The sequence below is a fragment of the Cyprinus carpio genome, chromosome B3 (assembly GCF_018340385.1).
Source record: "Cyprinus carpio isolate SPL01 chromosome B3, ASM1834038v1, whole genome shotgun sequence".
Lineage (NCBI taxonomy): Eukaryota > Metazoa > Chordata > Actinopteri > Cypriniformes > Cyprinidae > Cyprinus > Cyprinus carpio.
This window is the reverse complement of record NC_056599.1, coordinates 26149493-26167939: the sequence shown is the minus strand read 5'-3', so window position 1 is coordinate 26167939 and position 18447 is coordinate 26149493. Positions and strand designations below refer to the sequence as shown.

Sequence of the window (18447 nt, the reverse complement as noted above, 5' to 3'; positions counted from 1 at the left end):
GGTCTTGATTTGGTGTTGTGACCCGTTGTCTGCCTCCACCATGCTTTCTACTCACACCACCAGACCTTCTGAACCTGTTCCAGGCTCTGGAAATGACACTTTGAGACGTCCCCACTGTGTCTGCAACTTTACGCTGAGTCATGCCTCCTTGCGAGCCTTAAATGATGAGCAGTTCCCAGTTACGGACACCCGTGACAGGTCAATTGATATTCTATGCTTTCTGACCTCAAGTGAAATTTCAGAGCCTTAAATGATGAGCAGTTCCCAGTTACGGACACCTGTGACAGGTCAATTGATATGTAATGACAAACAATCATGTCTGAAGACCATCAAAAGCCATTAAGGATGACATTTCATTAATGACAACATTGACTAATTACAGACCTACATGTTATGCATGAATTGTGAAAGAAACACATTTTGGTTGTAGGACAACTTTGATGAAACGTTTTGATCCACTTCAAATGCTGACTATCTATCTATCTCTCTATCTGTCTATCTATCTATATATATATATAATATTTAGTACACAAATTTAATGGTACACACTCTGAGCAAAAGTCTTCCAAAGTCACAATGTAAAGGTGTAACAGAAGTGCTTAAAGAAGATAAAAATAACACAAAGTAAACAAACAGTTAAAAATTAAAACAATATTACTGAGGTGTGAGAGCAGGCCTATTTTTGTCTGTCCTTTTTTTGAGCAGGCACAGAACAGCCTTAACTCGTACGACATACTGTATGTAGACAATTCTAATTAATCAAAATATAAACTTAGTATAATCACTGTGAATGTAGCCATTTGTGTATCAAGTTATTCTACTACTATTATTTTAAAAAGCTCTCTAACACTTGCACTTTCTATTCGTTTTCTAACTACAGTACATGTCTTCTTTAAAAAAAAAAAGGCCCCTAACACTAGCTTTCTCTGTTCTTTTTCTATTCTATCTACTTGTTTTCTTTTTATTTATTAGGAAAAAAAGACTCTCTAACGCTAGTGTTTCCTATTCATTTTCTATTCTATATACTATTCTAATAAAAATAATAACCTTGCTACATATACTGCATTAGGCTAACCGAGACTTGTCATAGCACTTGCATATTATTGCTCTTTAGTTAGTTTTGATTGCTTCTGTTGTCCTCATTTGTAAGTCGCTTTGGATAAAAGCATCTGCTAAATGTTTTAATGTAAATGTAAATATTTTCTTTCTTGTTTTCTTTCTTTTGAATACTGTCTGTTTCTATAATGTGTTCAGAGCATGACTTACAGGCAGATGACAAAGGCAGTTCATTCGGTTTTGATTTCCTAATATTATGACTGCCAAATAGGGCCCCATCAAGGTCTCTCTATTACTTTCTTCTGCACTTGTTGCAGCTACTGCTCTCCACATTTAGGAATCAAAATCTGTTTCAGTCCACATCACTGCTGTACCAAGAGGCACAGAAAAACAATCAAAGAAAAACAAAGCTCTGATAACAATTGAGTTAAATTTTTTTATTATATTAACAGTCCACAGATGCCTGCTGTCATTGAATTTGGCCCCTATTTTGTTGTATGTCATTCATCTCCTCCTGCCGGGCCCTTTCTCTGTTTTCAGTTTCGTTTTTCTGCTCAGAAGGCTAATAAAGAGACGGGTTTAAAGACCAGATTCCGCTTCTCAAAGAAACACACAGACCCCTCACCACTACAGTGACAGCAGCACAGGTGAGTGAACATACTGACACAGTACTGACCTGTGCAGATACAGCTACTTAAGCGTAGTTTATAGTGCTTTATAGTCTTTCAATACAAAACGGTAAGCAAAGTAGTAGCTTTGATATTTTTAGCATGGAATATTCGTTTTAAGATTGCCATTATTTACTCACCCTCATGTTGTTCCAATCCTGCATCAATTTCTTTGTTCTGTTGAACACAGAAGAAGAATGTTTTGAACAATGTTGGTAACCAAACATTTGCTGGCAGCCATTGACTTCCATAGTATTTTTGTACTATGTGTGGTTGTCAACATTCTTTAAAATATTTTCTTTTGTGTTCAACAGAAGAAAGAAACTCACAGGTTTGGAACAACTTGAGAGTGAGTAAATGACGACAAAATAGTCATTTATGAGTGAACTTCCCGTTTAACAGAGATTACTGGAACATTTCACCTTAAATGCTTATAAGAAAGTTATGATAGTTTAGAAAAGATCTAAATCATTCTATCTGGTTTGCACAATTCTTATTTTACCTGTTTCTTACTGTATCTTCTAAATGGCACTGGATCAGTTTATTCATTATCACACTACACTGGTAAATCTGTAATGATCTGTGCCTGAAGCTTTAGGAAATATGTCATTTCAGTCAAACCAATTTGGTATGTGTGGTGACAAAACTGATGTGTTTCATTAATACTGATCATTTTTGTCTTTATTGTACCTTCTTCTGACTGTTTGAGTGTAGATGGACTGCAATCTTAGACCGTACCAGGAGGAGGTGGTGCAGGCAGCACTCAGAGGAGAGAACAGCATCATCTGGCTGCCCACCGGTGGAGGAAAAACCCGTACTGCGGTTTACATCACTAAGAAACACCTGGAGACCACAGCCAATGCCAAAGTAGCAGTGCTCGTCAATAAGGTAAAGCCAGATTAGTGCTTTAGCACTCTGAGTCTGTGCGTAACCTTTTTAACTTTATTATTACTCTTGTTGTATTTAGATTTACACAGAGTATTCATGTCCATTGTCCATTGTTCTCAGGTGCATCTGGTAGATCAGCACTTTGCAAAAGAATTCAGGCCTTATCTTGGGAGTACATACAAGATAGCAGCCATCAGTGGGGACAGTAATGAGAAAGACTTGTTTGGGTGTCTAGTCAAGGCCTCAGACCTGGTCATCTGCACAGCTCAGATCTTGGAGAACGCCCTGATCAACATGGAGGAAGAAAAACACGTGGAGCTGACTGGTAACAGATGATTCTGCATGACACGCCATGATACATAATGCCTTAGAACAGTTTTACACATAGTGCATGTAAACTTGACTCCATGAATACGGTAGACATTGGTTGGCTTTTTTCAAGTATTAGAGGAACAATTCCTTTGTTTTATTGTTGTGAGAAGACTAAGAGACTTCGCTATTGCACATACATGCACCCTCTTGATTGTATTTAAAAATTATAACCACAATAACCTGTTAAATTGGTATGCAAACCAATATGTAAAAACCTTTTGAAAGATCTCATTTGAACTATTATTCACTATTTTTAATTATTAACCCAAAAATATATGTTTATCAGTAACTACTAACCACGTAGCACCTACTAAGTGACAGCTTAATTCAGGCTAAACTCTTTGACACATTCTGCGATAGTTTATTTTTTTGTTATACACAAATTAATATTTTGTATATTTAATTTTGATGTTAATGTTAATTGCTACAAAAAAATGACAAAATCACACAAATCATGATTTGAAACCATTTCTTGGGTTGAAAATAAACAGCTCTATATTTAATAGGATCTTCTAAGGTAGAAAATATTTTGAAGGTTAAGCAATTCCATTCAATGACTACTTGATTTAATTGATTTTGTAAAAGTTTTGGATCAAAAACATGATGACGTATTTAGTTTTAACAGTACCCTTCATTTGTCTCTTTTCAGACTTTACCCTGCTGGTAATAGACGAATGTCACCATACACAAAAGGAGAGCGTCTATAATAAGATAATGGGCCGCTATGTTGAAAAGAAAGTGAGAAAAGAAGGGAATCTTCCTCAAATTTTGGGTCTCACAGCATCGCCTGGTACAGGAGGAAATAAGCAACTAGATAAAGCTGTTGAACATGTACTGCAGGTGTGTTTAAATGTACACATTAGGACTTAGCAATAAAGCTTAAAAAAACACAATTTTAAAAAAAAATTATGCAAGAACTGAAATTCAATTCAAGTCATGTTTTCCACATTCACAACAAAAATTTTAAGGGATAGTTCACCCGAGAATGAAAATTCATTAATTAATAAACTGTCATTAATTACCCACCATCATGCCGTTCCAAACCTGTAAGACCTTCGTTCATATTCAGAACACAAATTAAGATATTTTTGATGAAATCCGAGAGCTTTCTGACCCTGCATAGACATTAAGGGTACTACCACAGTCAAGGCACAGAAAGGTAGTAAGGACATAGATAAAATAGTCCATGTGATATCAGTGGTTCAAACGTAATGTTATGAAGCTACAAGAATACTTTTTGTGCGTAAAGAAAACAAAAATAATGACTTTATTCAACAATTTCTTCTCTTTTGTGTCCGTCTTCAGTGCGCATTCACAGCAGTACCACAACGCAGGAGCCGGCGTTCTGACGTAGAAATCTGGATGTGCTGCATCTTGTTTACAAGCAGATGAATGCACATGTATGCGTCGTGGTACTGTCATGAACATGCATCAAAGTTTTCTTTAAAGTATTGTCGTAGCTTCATATAATTACAGTTGAACCACTGATGTCACATGAACTATTTTATCAATGTCCTTACTACTTCTGGGCCTTGAGCATGGTAGTTGCGTTGCTGTCTATGGAGGGTCAGAGAGCTCTTGGATTTCATCAAAAATATCTGAATTTGTGTTCTGAAGATGTTTTACGGGTTTGGAACAACATGAGGGTGAGTAATTAATGACAGAATGTTCCTTTTTTTTGGTAAACTATCCCTTTAATATCAGATACCTGACCCATAATGGACATTAATACAAATATAAACATCAAGTCAATTGAAAAAAAAACTTTTTGTGTGTGTGTGTGTTGTGAACTAATGAAAGAATTTATTTTCCTCTCTCATTCTCAGATCTGTGCCAATCTGGATTCAGTAATTGTGTCCACCAAGGAGTTTACTCCAGTGCTGCAGAAAGTCGTTCCCAGACCCAAAAAGCAATATGATATTGTTGAAAGAAGAACTCTGGTACTTTCCTCTGTGTGTCTGAGTCATAATGTGATTTTACTGTATAACTGCTTAAACATTCAAGACCAATATATGTATATGTTTGTTTGTGTGCAACAGGATCCATTTGGCGACCACTTGAAGGCAATGATGTTGATGATTCATGAGTATATGCCGCCAACGGTGAGTCGCAGCCTGCGAGAGATGGGCACCCAGGAATATGAAGCTGATGTGGTGGAACTAGAAAAAGAAGGTTAATGTCACTACAACTTTTGAGTTGTTTATTCTCCATCTCCTGCAAAAACATGACTTGATTTGACGGTCTGTTTGTTTGTCAGGTGTAAAGAAAGAGAACAGACTGATTGCTCAGTGTGCTTTGCACCTGCGGCAATACAACGACGCTCTTCTCATTAATGACACCGTTCGCATGGTGGACGCCTTCCGGGGTCTAGACGAGTTCTACAATTCAAGGAAAACCAAATTGCTGGATGGAACAGATATCTTTCTCCAGGGACTTTTTGATGGTGTGGATTGTTTACTGTGCTGTTGACTATTGTGATGCTCTGTGAAGGGATAGTTAACCCCTCATCATTCACTGACTGCAGTGTTGTTACAAACCTGCATGACTTATTTTCCCACACACATACAAATAATAATAACACAGAGGGAGAAATTTTGCATGCTATTTTTCCATACAGTGAAAGACTTTAGTTGAGGGGTTGTTAAGTTTCAAAAAGGACAAAAATATTTTGGCACCATAGCAGTTATGGGCCAATGTTACACTTTTTTGTATTTTATCAGTCAGTAATAGATATATATCTGCTAATATATTAATAAATATATTTATTTGTGCCTGCTCGTATTGTTAAATTTAGATTGCCTTTGTGTCATCTAACACTCACTTAAAGTTAATATTTAAAAAAACAATTTAATTACACTCTTAATCTTTATCTAAGTTCAAAATGAATGACATTTTATACTGTACTTTATCATTTTGTGATGTCTAAATTAATGTCGGATTTAAAATCATTGATTTTAGTTTTTTATATTTAATTTATAATTTGTTTACACTAAGTAGTATAGAATTGTAAAAAAATTTATTGGTTAAACACCATAATATGAAAATAATTATTGGCCAAAATTTTATTATCAGTGCAAAAAAAGCTTCATAAATGTAGTTATAAAAGTCTTGTAACATCATATGATAATTTAATTTAATTTAATTGTTTGTGGGAAACAGGCTGAAATTAAAGCCATTAATCATTGATAATTTTGCTTTCTGCTTAAATCTCGGTTTTGTTTATGCATATTTAGATTACTGTCCCTTTATTTGTGGTCTGTGTTGACAGCAACATTTGATGATGTCTTCTTTGTTATTAGCATTTAGCTAATATCCCAACCATTCACTCAAATGATGAAAAATATTTCCGCTCTTCTGTTTCTGCTCAGAGAACCGTGTGGAGCTTAAACAGCTGGCATCAAATGACCGCTACGAAAACCCCAAACTGGCCCAGTTGCAATGCACATTGCAGGAAGAGTTTAATGATGAAAACTCTCGTGCTATCCTCTTCTCAAAGACCCGCAGGGGCACCCATTGTCTGTTTGACTGGGTGAACTCCAACCCTGAGCTGCAGAGGGTCAACATCAGAGCTGGCATTCTCACAGGAGCGGGTACAGGTGCAAATCACATGACCCAGGTACTTTCACACAAGAAAACGTCTCAAATGGTTTCCCTAAAAAGCATTTGTTAGTCATGTTTACTTGAAGAAAAACATCCAATATACAGTATTTACAGGAAGAAGTTTAGTTACAGTATAAATTTCTCTGCTTCCTATTTATGTCTGCTTTTTTGTTTTTGTTCTTAGAATGAACAGAAGGAAACCATAAAACATTTTAGAACTGGAATCCTCAACCTCCTCATCTCCACCAGTGTAGCTGAGGAAGGACTTGATATTCCAGAATGCAACTTAGTTGTACGTTACGGGCTGTTGACCAATGAGATCGCTCAGCAGCAGGCCAGTGGGCGGGCTCGAGCTATGAACAGCGTCTACTCAGTGGTGGCCGAAGAAGGTGGGCGTGAAATGCGCAGGGAACTTACCAATGATCAACAAAAAATTACTACAAAAAAAACTAACCAACAACAGCAAAAAATTACCCACAGCGAGTTCAGACGCAAGGTTTGCAATTCCCGTCAAATAATAGACAAGCTTGAAGTATTCAGATTTCAAATTCTTAAAAAAACTTCTGTCTCTTTCTTCCTGTCAGATATCCAAGCTCCAAAAAATCGCTGTTATGACTAGAATCCAGGCCGAGAGGAAAAAGGATGAGAGGAAGCAGCGTTATAGTCCTAGTCAGGTTCAGTTTCAATGCAGAGAATGCTTCTTGCTTGTCTGCAGTGGAGAAGATTTAAGAAAAATAGAAAATGCTCACCATGTCAACATCAACCCTGAGTTTGAGTGAGTTATTCCTGAGTACATGACAGTCAGTATCACAGACCAAATAGACATTACATAATTCTGAAAAATGTGCAGCCAATGAATGAAATACACTACACTACCATTCAAAAGTTGTTTTAATGATTTTGAAAGAAGTCTCTTTTGCTCACCAAGGCTGTATTTACTAGAAAAATATATACTAAAGGCAATAATGTTGTGAAATATTATAATTTAAAATAACAGCTTCTATTTAAATATTTTTAAAATGTCATTTATTCCTGTGATGGCAGTAAAGCTGAATTTTCAGCATCATTACTCCAGTCTTCAGTGTCACATGATCATTCAGAAATCATTCTGAAAATATGATTTGTAAACTGTGAGAACGTTATTGTTTTCAGGATTCATTGTTGAATAGAAAATTCAAAAGTAAAGCATTTATTTGAAATAGTAAAGATTTTTAGAATGTTTCAAAATGTTTCTGTCACTTTAAAACAATTTATTTGAAACAAGTAAAAGTATAATTTCTTTCCAAGATTTTTAGAAAACTTTCAAAATGGTTTATTTCTGTCACGGTTTGTTCAATAGCTTATGGGACAGAAAATATCATTAGCTCAGAATAAAAACAGTGAAGTCAATGATCCCTACCAGGATCATTATGGGACAGAAAATATCATTAGCTCAGAATAAAAACAGTGAAGTCAATGATCCCTACCAGGATCATAAACAAACATGTCTGTATTGGTGTTTTCATAGGAGGCATTATATAGCAGGTGGGCAGGTCGTTCTGGAGAAGAGCTTTGAAGATTGGGAGCCTGGACGGGTTATCAGCTGCAAGAACTGTGGAAAGGTAGAGATTGTGTTAGTTTACGCATGTAGATCACATGTTGCATTATAAATGTATCCAACTAAACACAGGAAGAAGTCCTTAAGAATACTGACCTAGTTTTCTTCATTCCTCCGTCTCTCTCTTTTTCAGGAATGGGGAATGGAGATAAAGTTCAAGAAGGTGGTCACACTCCCCTGCTTGAAAATAAAGAGTTTTTCTATGAAGACTCCTGGAGGCAAATCCACTCCCAGGCAGTGGAAGGATGTTGAGTTCCAGGTGAAAGAGTTTGACTTTCTTGAGGACATGAGCAGCCATTTCCATGACCTAGACTTAGACGAATGACCATTTAAACTCAGGCAAAAGATTGATTGCTGTTAGTCACAAACTACTTAGTATCATTTAAATAATACCAAGTGGTTTGACTGTATATTTAGAAAGATGTGCGTGTGTGTGTGTGTGTGTGTGTGTGTGTGTGTGTGTGTGTGTGTGTGTGTGTGTGTTAAATGTTTTGACTGTATATTTATTTATAACAATTTCATAGATTTTTTTTTTTTTTTTTTGGTGTCCATCTCTGGGATCAGGACTGTGCTGCTCTTTGATTATTAGGTATTGTTGACATTACTGTGCAATATGTCTCTAAATGCACCTGAAGCTCTTAATGGCCCCCATTGAGCTCTAGTCTGCTCAGACTGATGCTTTCAGATTGCTTGAGCATTTACATATATTCATTTAACAGATGCTTTTATCCTAAGTGACTTACACATGAGGAGAAATATGAACATGCTTCATAATGTGTGAGCCTTCATTTACAGACTGGTTACAGGTTTGTTCATAGCACTTAAGTATGTTTCTTACAAAAAAAAAATGTGTATAATGTATGTCTTTTTAAAAGTCTGACCATTTTACATTTATGCATTACCACGTGAGAGTCTGTATATCACATCTAGAATATATGATTTAAAAAAAATGTATAATAAAACATTTATGCACTGAATTTGGTGTATTTTCATCCTTATAGTTGCTATACAAGAGGATGCTTACTGTTATGAACCTGTGTGTGAGAAAAGACTACAGTCATAGATTTACATGAGGAGGAAACTGAAAGAAAAGTTAAAGATAAGCTCTTTTATTTCAAAATGTGGAGTTTCTCCGAGTGATTTTTGATAGTATTTAGCGTCAGCCACTAGATGGCGCCACGCGGTCTTGCTTTGCGTTCGTATTAGTTGTTGTCAGTTTCCCCTGGTTGATTAGTTCTTATTTGCTCATGTGATTTGCCTCATTTAAACACTCTTTGGTTTGTTCTAGGTTTTAGTTCCTGTGCTGTAAGTCAAACCTGTAAGTTGAGAAGGAAGTGAGTGACGCCTGTCTTTATAAAAGTCTATTATGTTAACAGTTCATCTTACATAGCCATTGTCTTCTTTCAGTCTGCACATGGATTCAAAACTAACTGGATGTACAGGAGGTCATTTGCTCAGGTTTGTTCTTTTGAATACAAAAAAAACAAAAACAACAACAACTTTTGAACACCTCAGGGTCACAACCATTAGTGGTGTTATATATTTATTATAGTATATGTAATCAAATGTGCTATCAGGAGAATAAGTGGAACTGGCTCTCTGGGCAATATCTTAGTAAACAAGTATCTGCAAATTAGATGGTGAGCAAACTTTGACCAAATATTCATGTGTTAATGTAATGTTAAATGTAATCAAAGCAAAAAAGAGCCAGAGCCATAGGCCTGGGGTTGACATAAAGGGTAGTGTTGTGCCAGTGTGGTTTTGCATGGATCAGTGCCTCAGCAATGCCCACAGCACACATTTAAACACACATACACAGACACATACACAGTGCCTGCAGAACAAATCACACACACATACACATGCTGCTCATTTACACAGACTTTAGCAAGGACATTCAAAGTCAAAGTTAAAATTCTGTCAGACAGACAGGAAAAGCTGAATCACAGATGTACAGACATGCCTTTAACTCATTTCTCTACTAACACAGGCTTTACATAGCATATTGATTTCTATATTTGTCTATATTCACTTGTGCATGACTTAAACTTTAGCAGTTAGAGCAAATCTTTATGCAAGTCTGTAACAGCTCACTGACTAGTGTGATCCATATACGAACTGAACTTTTTTTTAAATATTTTTTAAACCAAGCAGAGTATGCCAAGTTTTTTGAAAATGTATTTTTGCCATTATTAAGATAGGATAGTGTAGAGTAGACAGGAAGCAAATTGGGAGGGGGCGATGGGGAATCAGGAAAGGTCCTCAAGCTGGGATTCGAACTCGGGACGTACTCAACGCAACAGCATTATTTATAAGTCAGCACACTGCTCACTATGCTATCATTGCTGACAGTTAAGGGTAGTTCATACCAAGAATGTAACTGTAACGATAACTATATCAGCGTCCACACCAACAGACCATATCATTGTTTATTACAATTCGGTCGGATTCTGATTGGCTGAATTTTGAAAGAGATGGTGCGTTCAAGTCCTCCTGGGACTTGTGTTCATATTTACAAGTTGGCAAATGCGTTCAAGTCAATTTGGTTGGAGTAAGAATGCACCCTTTTTTCTGCTATCATGGCTAAATGACTGCACATTATCCTGCTTATTACAGAAAACAAATGAACATTATTATGTGAGAAGAAAGAGATGTGATATAGCTAGCTCTGTGTAGGTATAGATATTGTTGACAGGGACAACTGTCCAATACTGTTTAGGGTACAATAACATTTGACCACTGAATGCTGCTAGCGACCAATCAGAATCAAGTATTTCAGTGAGCCGTGTCATAGTTTACAGCAGACACTGTTTTCAGCAAACGTGAGGAGAGATCACATAGCTTAACCACAGATTTTATGGGGAGTTACAGTGAAAGACCCTAAATAGAGTCTAGCAACAGCTATGGGTCAGAAATATAGACAGCACTACAGCTTGAACATAAGCGCACATGGCACAGATATTGTTGGTGTGTGTTGAGCTCTGGACTGGCTTTATCAGACAGGATTAATCATGTCAGCAGAGTTCATACAGTAGGTGTGTTTAAGGCTGTTTGTGTAAGTCGCTCTCTAGCGCTCCCTCTGTGAGTGTGTGTGTGTGTGTGTGTTCATAGAGACCCAGGTGCAAAAGAGATGATGAAGGAATGGAGATGGATGAATGGACTCCTCAAAGGAGGCAAAACAAATATTCCCCGTGCTGTTAGTTTAAAATGACTCAGCACACATATAGAGACTGAGAGACATTCCTCTTACTCCTACAAAGACTTTGTAATCAAAACCAAATGTTATGAAAGCTCCTACCCAATGGATGGTTATGGTCACTTCAAAAGGATTATAAAAGAGCTTTGAATGTAAATACAGACTTGTCTTGTAAAGTAAATCTATATTTCCAAAAATCCTCATTCAGTCGTAGCTAAACATGGTTTTTAATTACTCATGCTTAAATGCAAAAGCTGACCAATTCAGAAACATATGCTTTCCTTTTTGTGTCCGGCTTGTAAACCCAGTTTTTTTCAGTCCATATATAACCATCTGACCACACTAACAACATGCTGAACCTGTATATAGTTTACTACATAGAACACAATGAGGGACTGTAGTGGATTAATTAAAGGAAAAGCTCCCCCAAAAATGGAAATGATCACTTAACTTAATGTGGTTCCAAACCCTTATTCTGCTTTTATTTCATGGAGCTCAAAATGAGAATTTTGTAGAATGTTAACATCTTTTTTCAGACCATCGTGATCTTTGAAGATCCTAAAAGAACAACATAAAGTGGTTTATAAGACTCATGTGCTGCTTTCCAAGTCTTTTGAAGCCAAACTGAAATTTAGGTTTGTATTCACTAAAATTCTTCTGTTCTAATGAGCTCTTAACTCGAGAACTGTTCTATCACTCCTAAAATGAAGTTTCTTAATTGGCATCTATGATTAGGTGAAGAACCTTTAGCATTTATAGAGCCTTTCCATTGTGCAAAAGGTTCCTTATAGTAGAAAAAGGTTCATCAGATTATTCAATTTTTCTTCACACTGAGAAAAAAAATGGTTCTTGCCATTCACTGAAAGGTTCTTTGGGGAACCCAAAATGGTTATTCCATGGCATCCATTTGGAACGCTGTTTATTTTTAAGTGAGTTGAACTTAAATTTAGTGATACCTTGAGAACCAGATGCATTTTTTTAAAGCCCAGACTCAATGATTCAGTCATTATTTGGATTAAAAATATATATGTTTTATGAATATATTTTTCTTTATTTATAATGCTTTACAGAGCCAAAAAAATAATATTTTTCTTAAGCTTAACTCTACAGATTGACAGTGTCCCGATCTCTAGCTGGAGTGCCCGTGAGCTTCATTAGAGGGCACTCCATTCCAGACTTTTGCCACTTCACCCTGGACTCCATTTCCCATAATCCTTTGCCCGGACTCATCATCAATTGCAATCACCTGTCTCTCATCACCTCATCAGTCTCACACTATAAGAACAGCACACACACGCTCATATAGCTGGTGATTGAATGTTTAGTCCTTCCGTGTTTTCAAGTTTCCATGTTCCTAAGTTTTCGCCTTTTTTGTGTTTTGATCCTTGGACTGTTACCTGGTTTATGATTGTTTGCTGCCTGCCCTGACCTTCGCCTGTTTAGTGAATTACTCTTAAGTTGCCTTGTATGTACAGTTTCGCTGGTGTTTGACCTTGCCTGTTTGACTACGCTCTACTAAATAAAGCCTGCAAGTGGATTCCCACTCCATTGTCACAACACCTCTATCGTTACAGACAGATTTCCACAGCGTAATGACTTAAATTTCAGACTATTTCTCAGACAGAGTCATCACATGACTTCAGAAGACTTGGAATGTGCATATGGACTTTTTGTAGACACTATGAACCATGAAGCATGCAATTCCTCATTTTGTGCTCCACAGAATAAAAAGTAGCATGAGGGCGAGTCAATAATGATGAGATGGCTACTCATTTGTCTTCAACGTGTGGTGTGTGTCTGTCATTATCGGCACAGTCACACTATCTATCCATCTTTCCTTAAGTCTTTCTGTCTGTCCTGCTCTCTTTGTCTCTCCATCCCCTCCTCCTCCTTTTGTCCATCTCTCTCAGGCTTGCATGAAAAACAGCCCGTCAGTCTTGTTTTCTTTTATTCTCCCCATTCTTTAGTTAATAGGCTCCTATTTTCTCTTCTAAGAAGCTGTGTATTAATGATCAGGGCTGTTTTTTTTTTTACAATGTCGAACAAGCGAGAGATGAGAAAGAACAATGTGTGTAGACCGTGTATTCGAATGTGCGCAAAAGAGAGACTAAATGGATGTGTTGACTCTCTTCAGATAGCCAGTAACAGCCAGTAAAAGACAAGGAAATTGGCCCAAATGGGGTATGTGTAATTTCACATCTGCTGTGTTCAATCAACCTCGATCTGGCTTTTGTGCAGGCCAGCTCTCCACAAACAGGCAGGTGTGTGTTAGCATGTGTGTTTTTGACTGTGTCTGTGAGAGAGATATTGCCAAGCACGATCCTATGTGTAATATTGGAAAACCAAAGCACTCAGTTATTTTGTTCATGTTTGGACAGCACATGCAATCCAAACTGCACAAACACATTCGCTTTATGTCGTGGTTGACGATATACCCATTAAACATAATGTCTCTCGGAACTCAAAAATATAGGACAAGACTTGATTATATGCATCGGCACTGATTGGATTGTGAAAAGGTGCCATTATGTTCCCGACTGAACCCAGTGGATGAAAACATGACATGATTTTGTGACAAAAAAAATATTTGTTTCAGTGGTGGAGCAAGTTATTACATTTCGATGAATAATAGCAAAATAAAAACATTTTGCCCTTGATTAACAAGCACTCACAAATTTGTCAGAAAGTTCGGTTTTAGTACGATGAAAGAAATTAATACTTTTATATAGCAATATGGTGTTCTGTTTGTGTCAAAAAGATGTTTAGATTGTTTCAATAATAAGTTTTCTAAAACTTTTTGATGCATTTATCTTTCGGTTCTACAAACATGACTCATTATTACAAAAACTAAACAATATTTCACATTATAAATCTTTAAAATTCAATGCATTAATTTCACTATCAGAATAACATGTTTATAGTTGTATGTATTTGTGTTTGTACTGGAATTATCAAATAAATGCAGCCTTGCTTTTTCTTTTTCTGAAATTTCTGATAAAATATGTAGTGGTATCTTGATTTCTTGTTCTAAGTAATCAAAATAACACTATGCTAAAGTAAGCTACGCGTACTAACTGAAAAATAAACAAAGGGAGATGTTTAATTTGAAAGTTTTAGCATCATCATTCATATATTGTGATGTATAATTTAAAAGACATTGAATTATTTTAATAATTAAGAATAAATACACAGTAAAGGACGTATCACTTAATAGCACACCGAGTATTCTGCAGCGGGATTAGAGCTTGCATGACATTTTTCATCATAATGTGCTAAATAAGTGCTCTGTTGCCTCTCTGATCTATTTTTTTGTTTTTTTATCTCTCTTATTGTGTGTATCAGGTCCATTTTGTTGCTTTGATGATCCCTGTTAAGCTGTGATGATGTGCGTTTGCTGTTACAGTGTGTATATATGGATAGAGATGGCTGTCGTTCGTGTGTCACAGTGATCAACTCAGAGAGACTGGGGGAACCTGTGATAATGTATTATAATAACTTTTTTGTCTGCTGCAGTTAGTCTAGTTTCGTGTGTGTGTGTGCCCCTGCTGGGATTCGTGTGTAAGGTGGGTGTTGGGAAAGTGGGTTTGCTCTGGCGGGAAATGGCTATCTACAAATCTAGTGACGCACACACACACACATGCTTTTTCTCTGTCTCACACACACACAGACACGTAACACACACTGCCCTGCAGGCATAGGTAACCTTCACTAGCCAATGTAAGCCATTGAAAGGACAGGAAACGGGGGGGACGGAAGGTGGAAGGAAGGTGTGCAAGTGACGGCCACTGGAGGGGAAGTAGTTGCTTTGAAAGGCTAGGATTTCATCTGGTACTCTGTTAAACACACCTCTACACTGCCCACCGGTCAAAAGCTGCCCACTTCCACCACACCTCTACACTGCCCACCGGTCACCACACCTCCACAAAACTCCAAGCAATCCAAGTTCTGCTTTCATATTCAAATATATGTCCTCTTGATCAGAAAAAAACTGCACATTTTTTTATTAAAGTGATATATATGGGCATTGGGGATGGTTGCAGTCCTTTTTTTGCCTTAACATCTGTAACTGTTTTTATTTTGATTTAATTTTCCCTCATTTGTCTGCTACAAAGTTGCTGTTGTTTTTATTTAATGTGCCACTTATAATTTAAGTTACTAAAAACTTTATAAACTAATGTCAAGTAAAAAGAGGGTTGTTACAACCTAACACTATAAGAAAACATGGACATAAATTATGAATTCCCCCATGATTTACTCACCCTCAAGGTGTATGTGACTTTCTTCTTTCAGACGAATACAGTCAGAGTTATATCAAAAAAACTGTCCAGGTTGGAGCCAAATAAAGGACCCTCTGAGGGGCATCAATGCATTTGTGTAAGAATAATATCCATGTTTAAAACAGTATAAACCATAATATGTAGCTTCCGCTAATTTTCCTACATGTTCACGAGAGAGTTGCATTACTACAGATGATGTAGGACTTATGTGTAGCATAAGCTCCGGTGAGAAGTGAGGAACACGGAAGTGCAGAGGAGAGCGCAGAACGAAACACTGGTCACGAATTAGAAGTACAAAACCAGGATCTGCAAAGAAAAATGTCAGAGGATTTCAATATAAGCCAAGAGGAGACTGGTTTTCCTTATCCTGAAACAAAACTTAGTTCTTGGGAAACTAGTACATTCTCACCAGAGCTACTGTATGTCATCCGCTGGGACACCACTCTCTCATGAACGTAGGTATGACAGCTAGCGGAAGCTAGAGATTACGATTGTTTAAATCGTAAGAGATTATGAAGTTTTAAATATTTACATTTTAAATTGAAACTTTAAATCCCAATGTAATCCAGAATTTCACTCTTTTCTTGAGCTTTGTTTGTTTACTTTTGTATTTTGTTGCATGAAGGAAGTTGCTCCACCTCTTATGACCAGAGTTTTAAGTGTGACCGAGAGCAACTTGTGTCAACAAACCGTTAACGTCAGTGTGCCTCCGCTGCTTTTCAATCAGCTGAGCGGTGGAGGATTACAGCTTTTCTGGGGCGGTTAGATTGAAGATGAAAACTGCACAGAATGGGAGAATGATAGAGAGAGAGAGAGAGGATTAAGGGATGAAATTAGGTTTGGATGACTACTGTGTGCATGTTAGTAGTGCATCTAGTGCTGCAGTGTTACTGTGGGGCAATAATTAGAAATGATACTGCATGCTATATGCTAAACAATGTTCGTAAACTGACATCCGATCTTTGGCAACAAAATCAGCGTTAACGCATAATGGCACACTTCCTAATAGGTTGGCAATCAAGTGGCTTGGAGGATCCAGCCCACGTATTTTTCCATGATTTCCCAGCCATAAGTGGCCGCAGTGATTGGAGCACAGTGAGAGGAAGTGGTTTTCCCTGGCCCACTGATCATATCAGCCCTGTGTTTGGACCCGGCTCATTTCCTATGAAATTCCTATTTTCTGTATTTTGTTGACTATGTATCAAGAGTTTGATAGTGAATGAAGAGGATGATTCAGGTGAAATTTTAGATGATTACACTCGCGTCCATGTACTTAAATGCCTGAATGGGTTCTGATTGCATTTACCATAAACATTTATTTAAAAATAATTCAGATTTAAATTCTAAAAGCCGATGTTTTTATACACTGGTTTGCATTCCTCTTGGTGGTGGAAAGCATGGATGTATCTTTATGGACTGGGTTTGAGAACCAACTTAAAAAGATGCTGAAGTATCTGAACTGAACTTAAATTTGTATAGTAAGAGTAGGCAGATATTTTCTTCCATATTGTGACATACATCCGAGCAAAACTGATTATTGAAAGGGAAAAAAAAAGTAGGGCGGGGTCTAATTTGTGATGATTGATGATTGGCTGGAGGCAGATCTGAATGTGAAAGTGCAGTCAGTTGTCAGAAGAAGGTGTGGTTTAAGTGGACTAAATAATTGGAGAAGTCGGTTGATTCACTGGAAGATTTAGTTATGACTTTTTAACTAAAAATAAAAATGAAACGGTTTACAGTAAGATCATTAACATACATTTTTAAAATAGAAATGCATAGTGAATAGATATATGCTGACTTTAAAACTTTCCATGCTAAAGCTTGCCACTAAGTGCAAAGTTTACAGAAGATATGGCTATCAGCTTTAAGTTTTTTGTTTTTGCTATCATTTACTCACTACAAATAGATTCATCCAAAAAGAATATTTATTGGCGAACATGTCTGAAGCTTATCCAATAGGTTATCAATTCAATAATAAGCTATTTTCCCACATAAGCAGTTTGTTCAGCACAGTGAAGCCTCTTCTCAATTAAAACAACAGCCAGTATATCCTTAGAATGATTTTGAAACTGAAATTTCAAGGTTAAAAACATACATAACATTGTTTAAAAAGCATTAGCTTTTAGCTAACTTGGTGTTTCAATATTCACATCCAACTGTTTACTCAATATTCAGGTTGCACACTTGAATCATACATCTGTGCAGCTGCCTATAGGTAATTAATCAATTATTTTGTTGATGCAACTGCATGTGAGTGCATGTCTTTTCAGTGAAATGTAAGTGAGTGATTGTGTTTGTTCATGTATGTCCATTATATGTGAACAGTGTGAATGTCGGCATGTAAGTGTCAGTTGACTTTGTGTTGATGTGCTATAGAGTTCAAATGTGCTTTTGTGTGGGTGGATTTGGTAAAGCCACTCAGCTGCGCCTCTCCAGACCTCCAGTCAAGGACTCTTATCATTTGAGTGTCTCGATAAAGGCACATCATCCCCGGGTGACATTCAGACTCCCTCCCCAGGTCCGGGTCATTTTAAGAGCCTCTCCATCATCACATCTTTCAGAAACTTCACTTTTAAGAAACTTAACATAATCAGAAACACCCTTAAGAGACATCACTATCAACACAAATTGCTACATTATTTAAATGCTTTAACCTAGAGCTGGACAACTAAACGTTTTTTTTTTTTCAATTACAATTTTGGCTCCTAAAACTATGTAAACAAGATAACTGTTGAAATTATTTTTGAGCTGCATTCTGTTATATTTAAGTGCACTACAACAGTTGTTCTAATT

General features: G+C 36.8%; 1 protein-coding gene across 2 annotated transcripts; it reads left to right on the top strand.

The window, feature by feature from the left end:
• The first annotated feature begins 1240 nt into the window (after positions 1–1240).
• On the top strand, positions 1241–9158 carry LOC109073483 (probable ATP-dependent RNA helicase DHX58). 2 transcript variants are annotated; one of them, XM_042720468.1, is made up of 13 exons: positions 1241–1703; positions 2439–2612; positions 2733–2937; positions 3634–3824; positions 4811–4924; positions 5024–5156; positions 5242–5427; positions 6353–6600; positions 6769–7080; positions 7169–7359; positions 8092–8185; positions 8315–8440; positions 8746–9158. In XM_042720468.1, the coding sequence occupies exons 2-13, from the start codon at positions 2439–2441 to the stop codon at positions 8761–8763; spliced, it is 1992 nt and encodes a 663-aa protein (XP_042576402.1). In that variant the 5' UTR covers positions 1241–1703; the 3' UTR covers positions 8764–9158. The 2 variants fall into 2 exon arrangements, with proteins under 2 accessions (XP_042576402.1, XP_042576401.1); XM_042720467.1 differs by having other exon boundaries at positions 1243–1703; positions 8315–9158.
• Positions 9159–18447: the final 9289 nt, after the last annotated feature.

Coding starts and splice junctions, on each gene's coding strand:
- LOC109073483 (XM_042720467.1), top strand. CDS start 2,439: ATGGACTGCAATCTTAGACCGTACCAGGAGGAGGTGGTGCAGGCAGCA. Junction 5,428..6,352: donor TCTCCAGGGACTTTTTGATG/GTGTGGATTGTT, acceptor GTTTCTGCTCAG/AGAACCGTGTGGAGCTTAAA. Junction 7,360..8,091: donor AACATCAACCCTGAGTTTGA/GTGAGTTATTCC, acceptor GTGTTTTCATAG/GAGGCATTATATAGCAGGTG.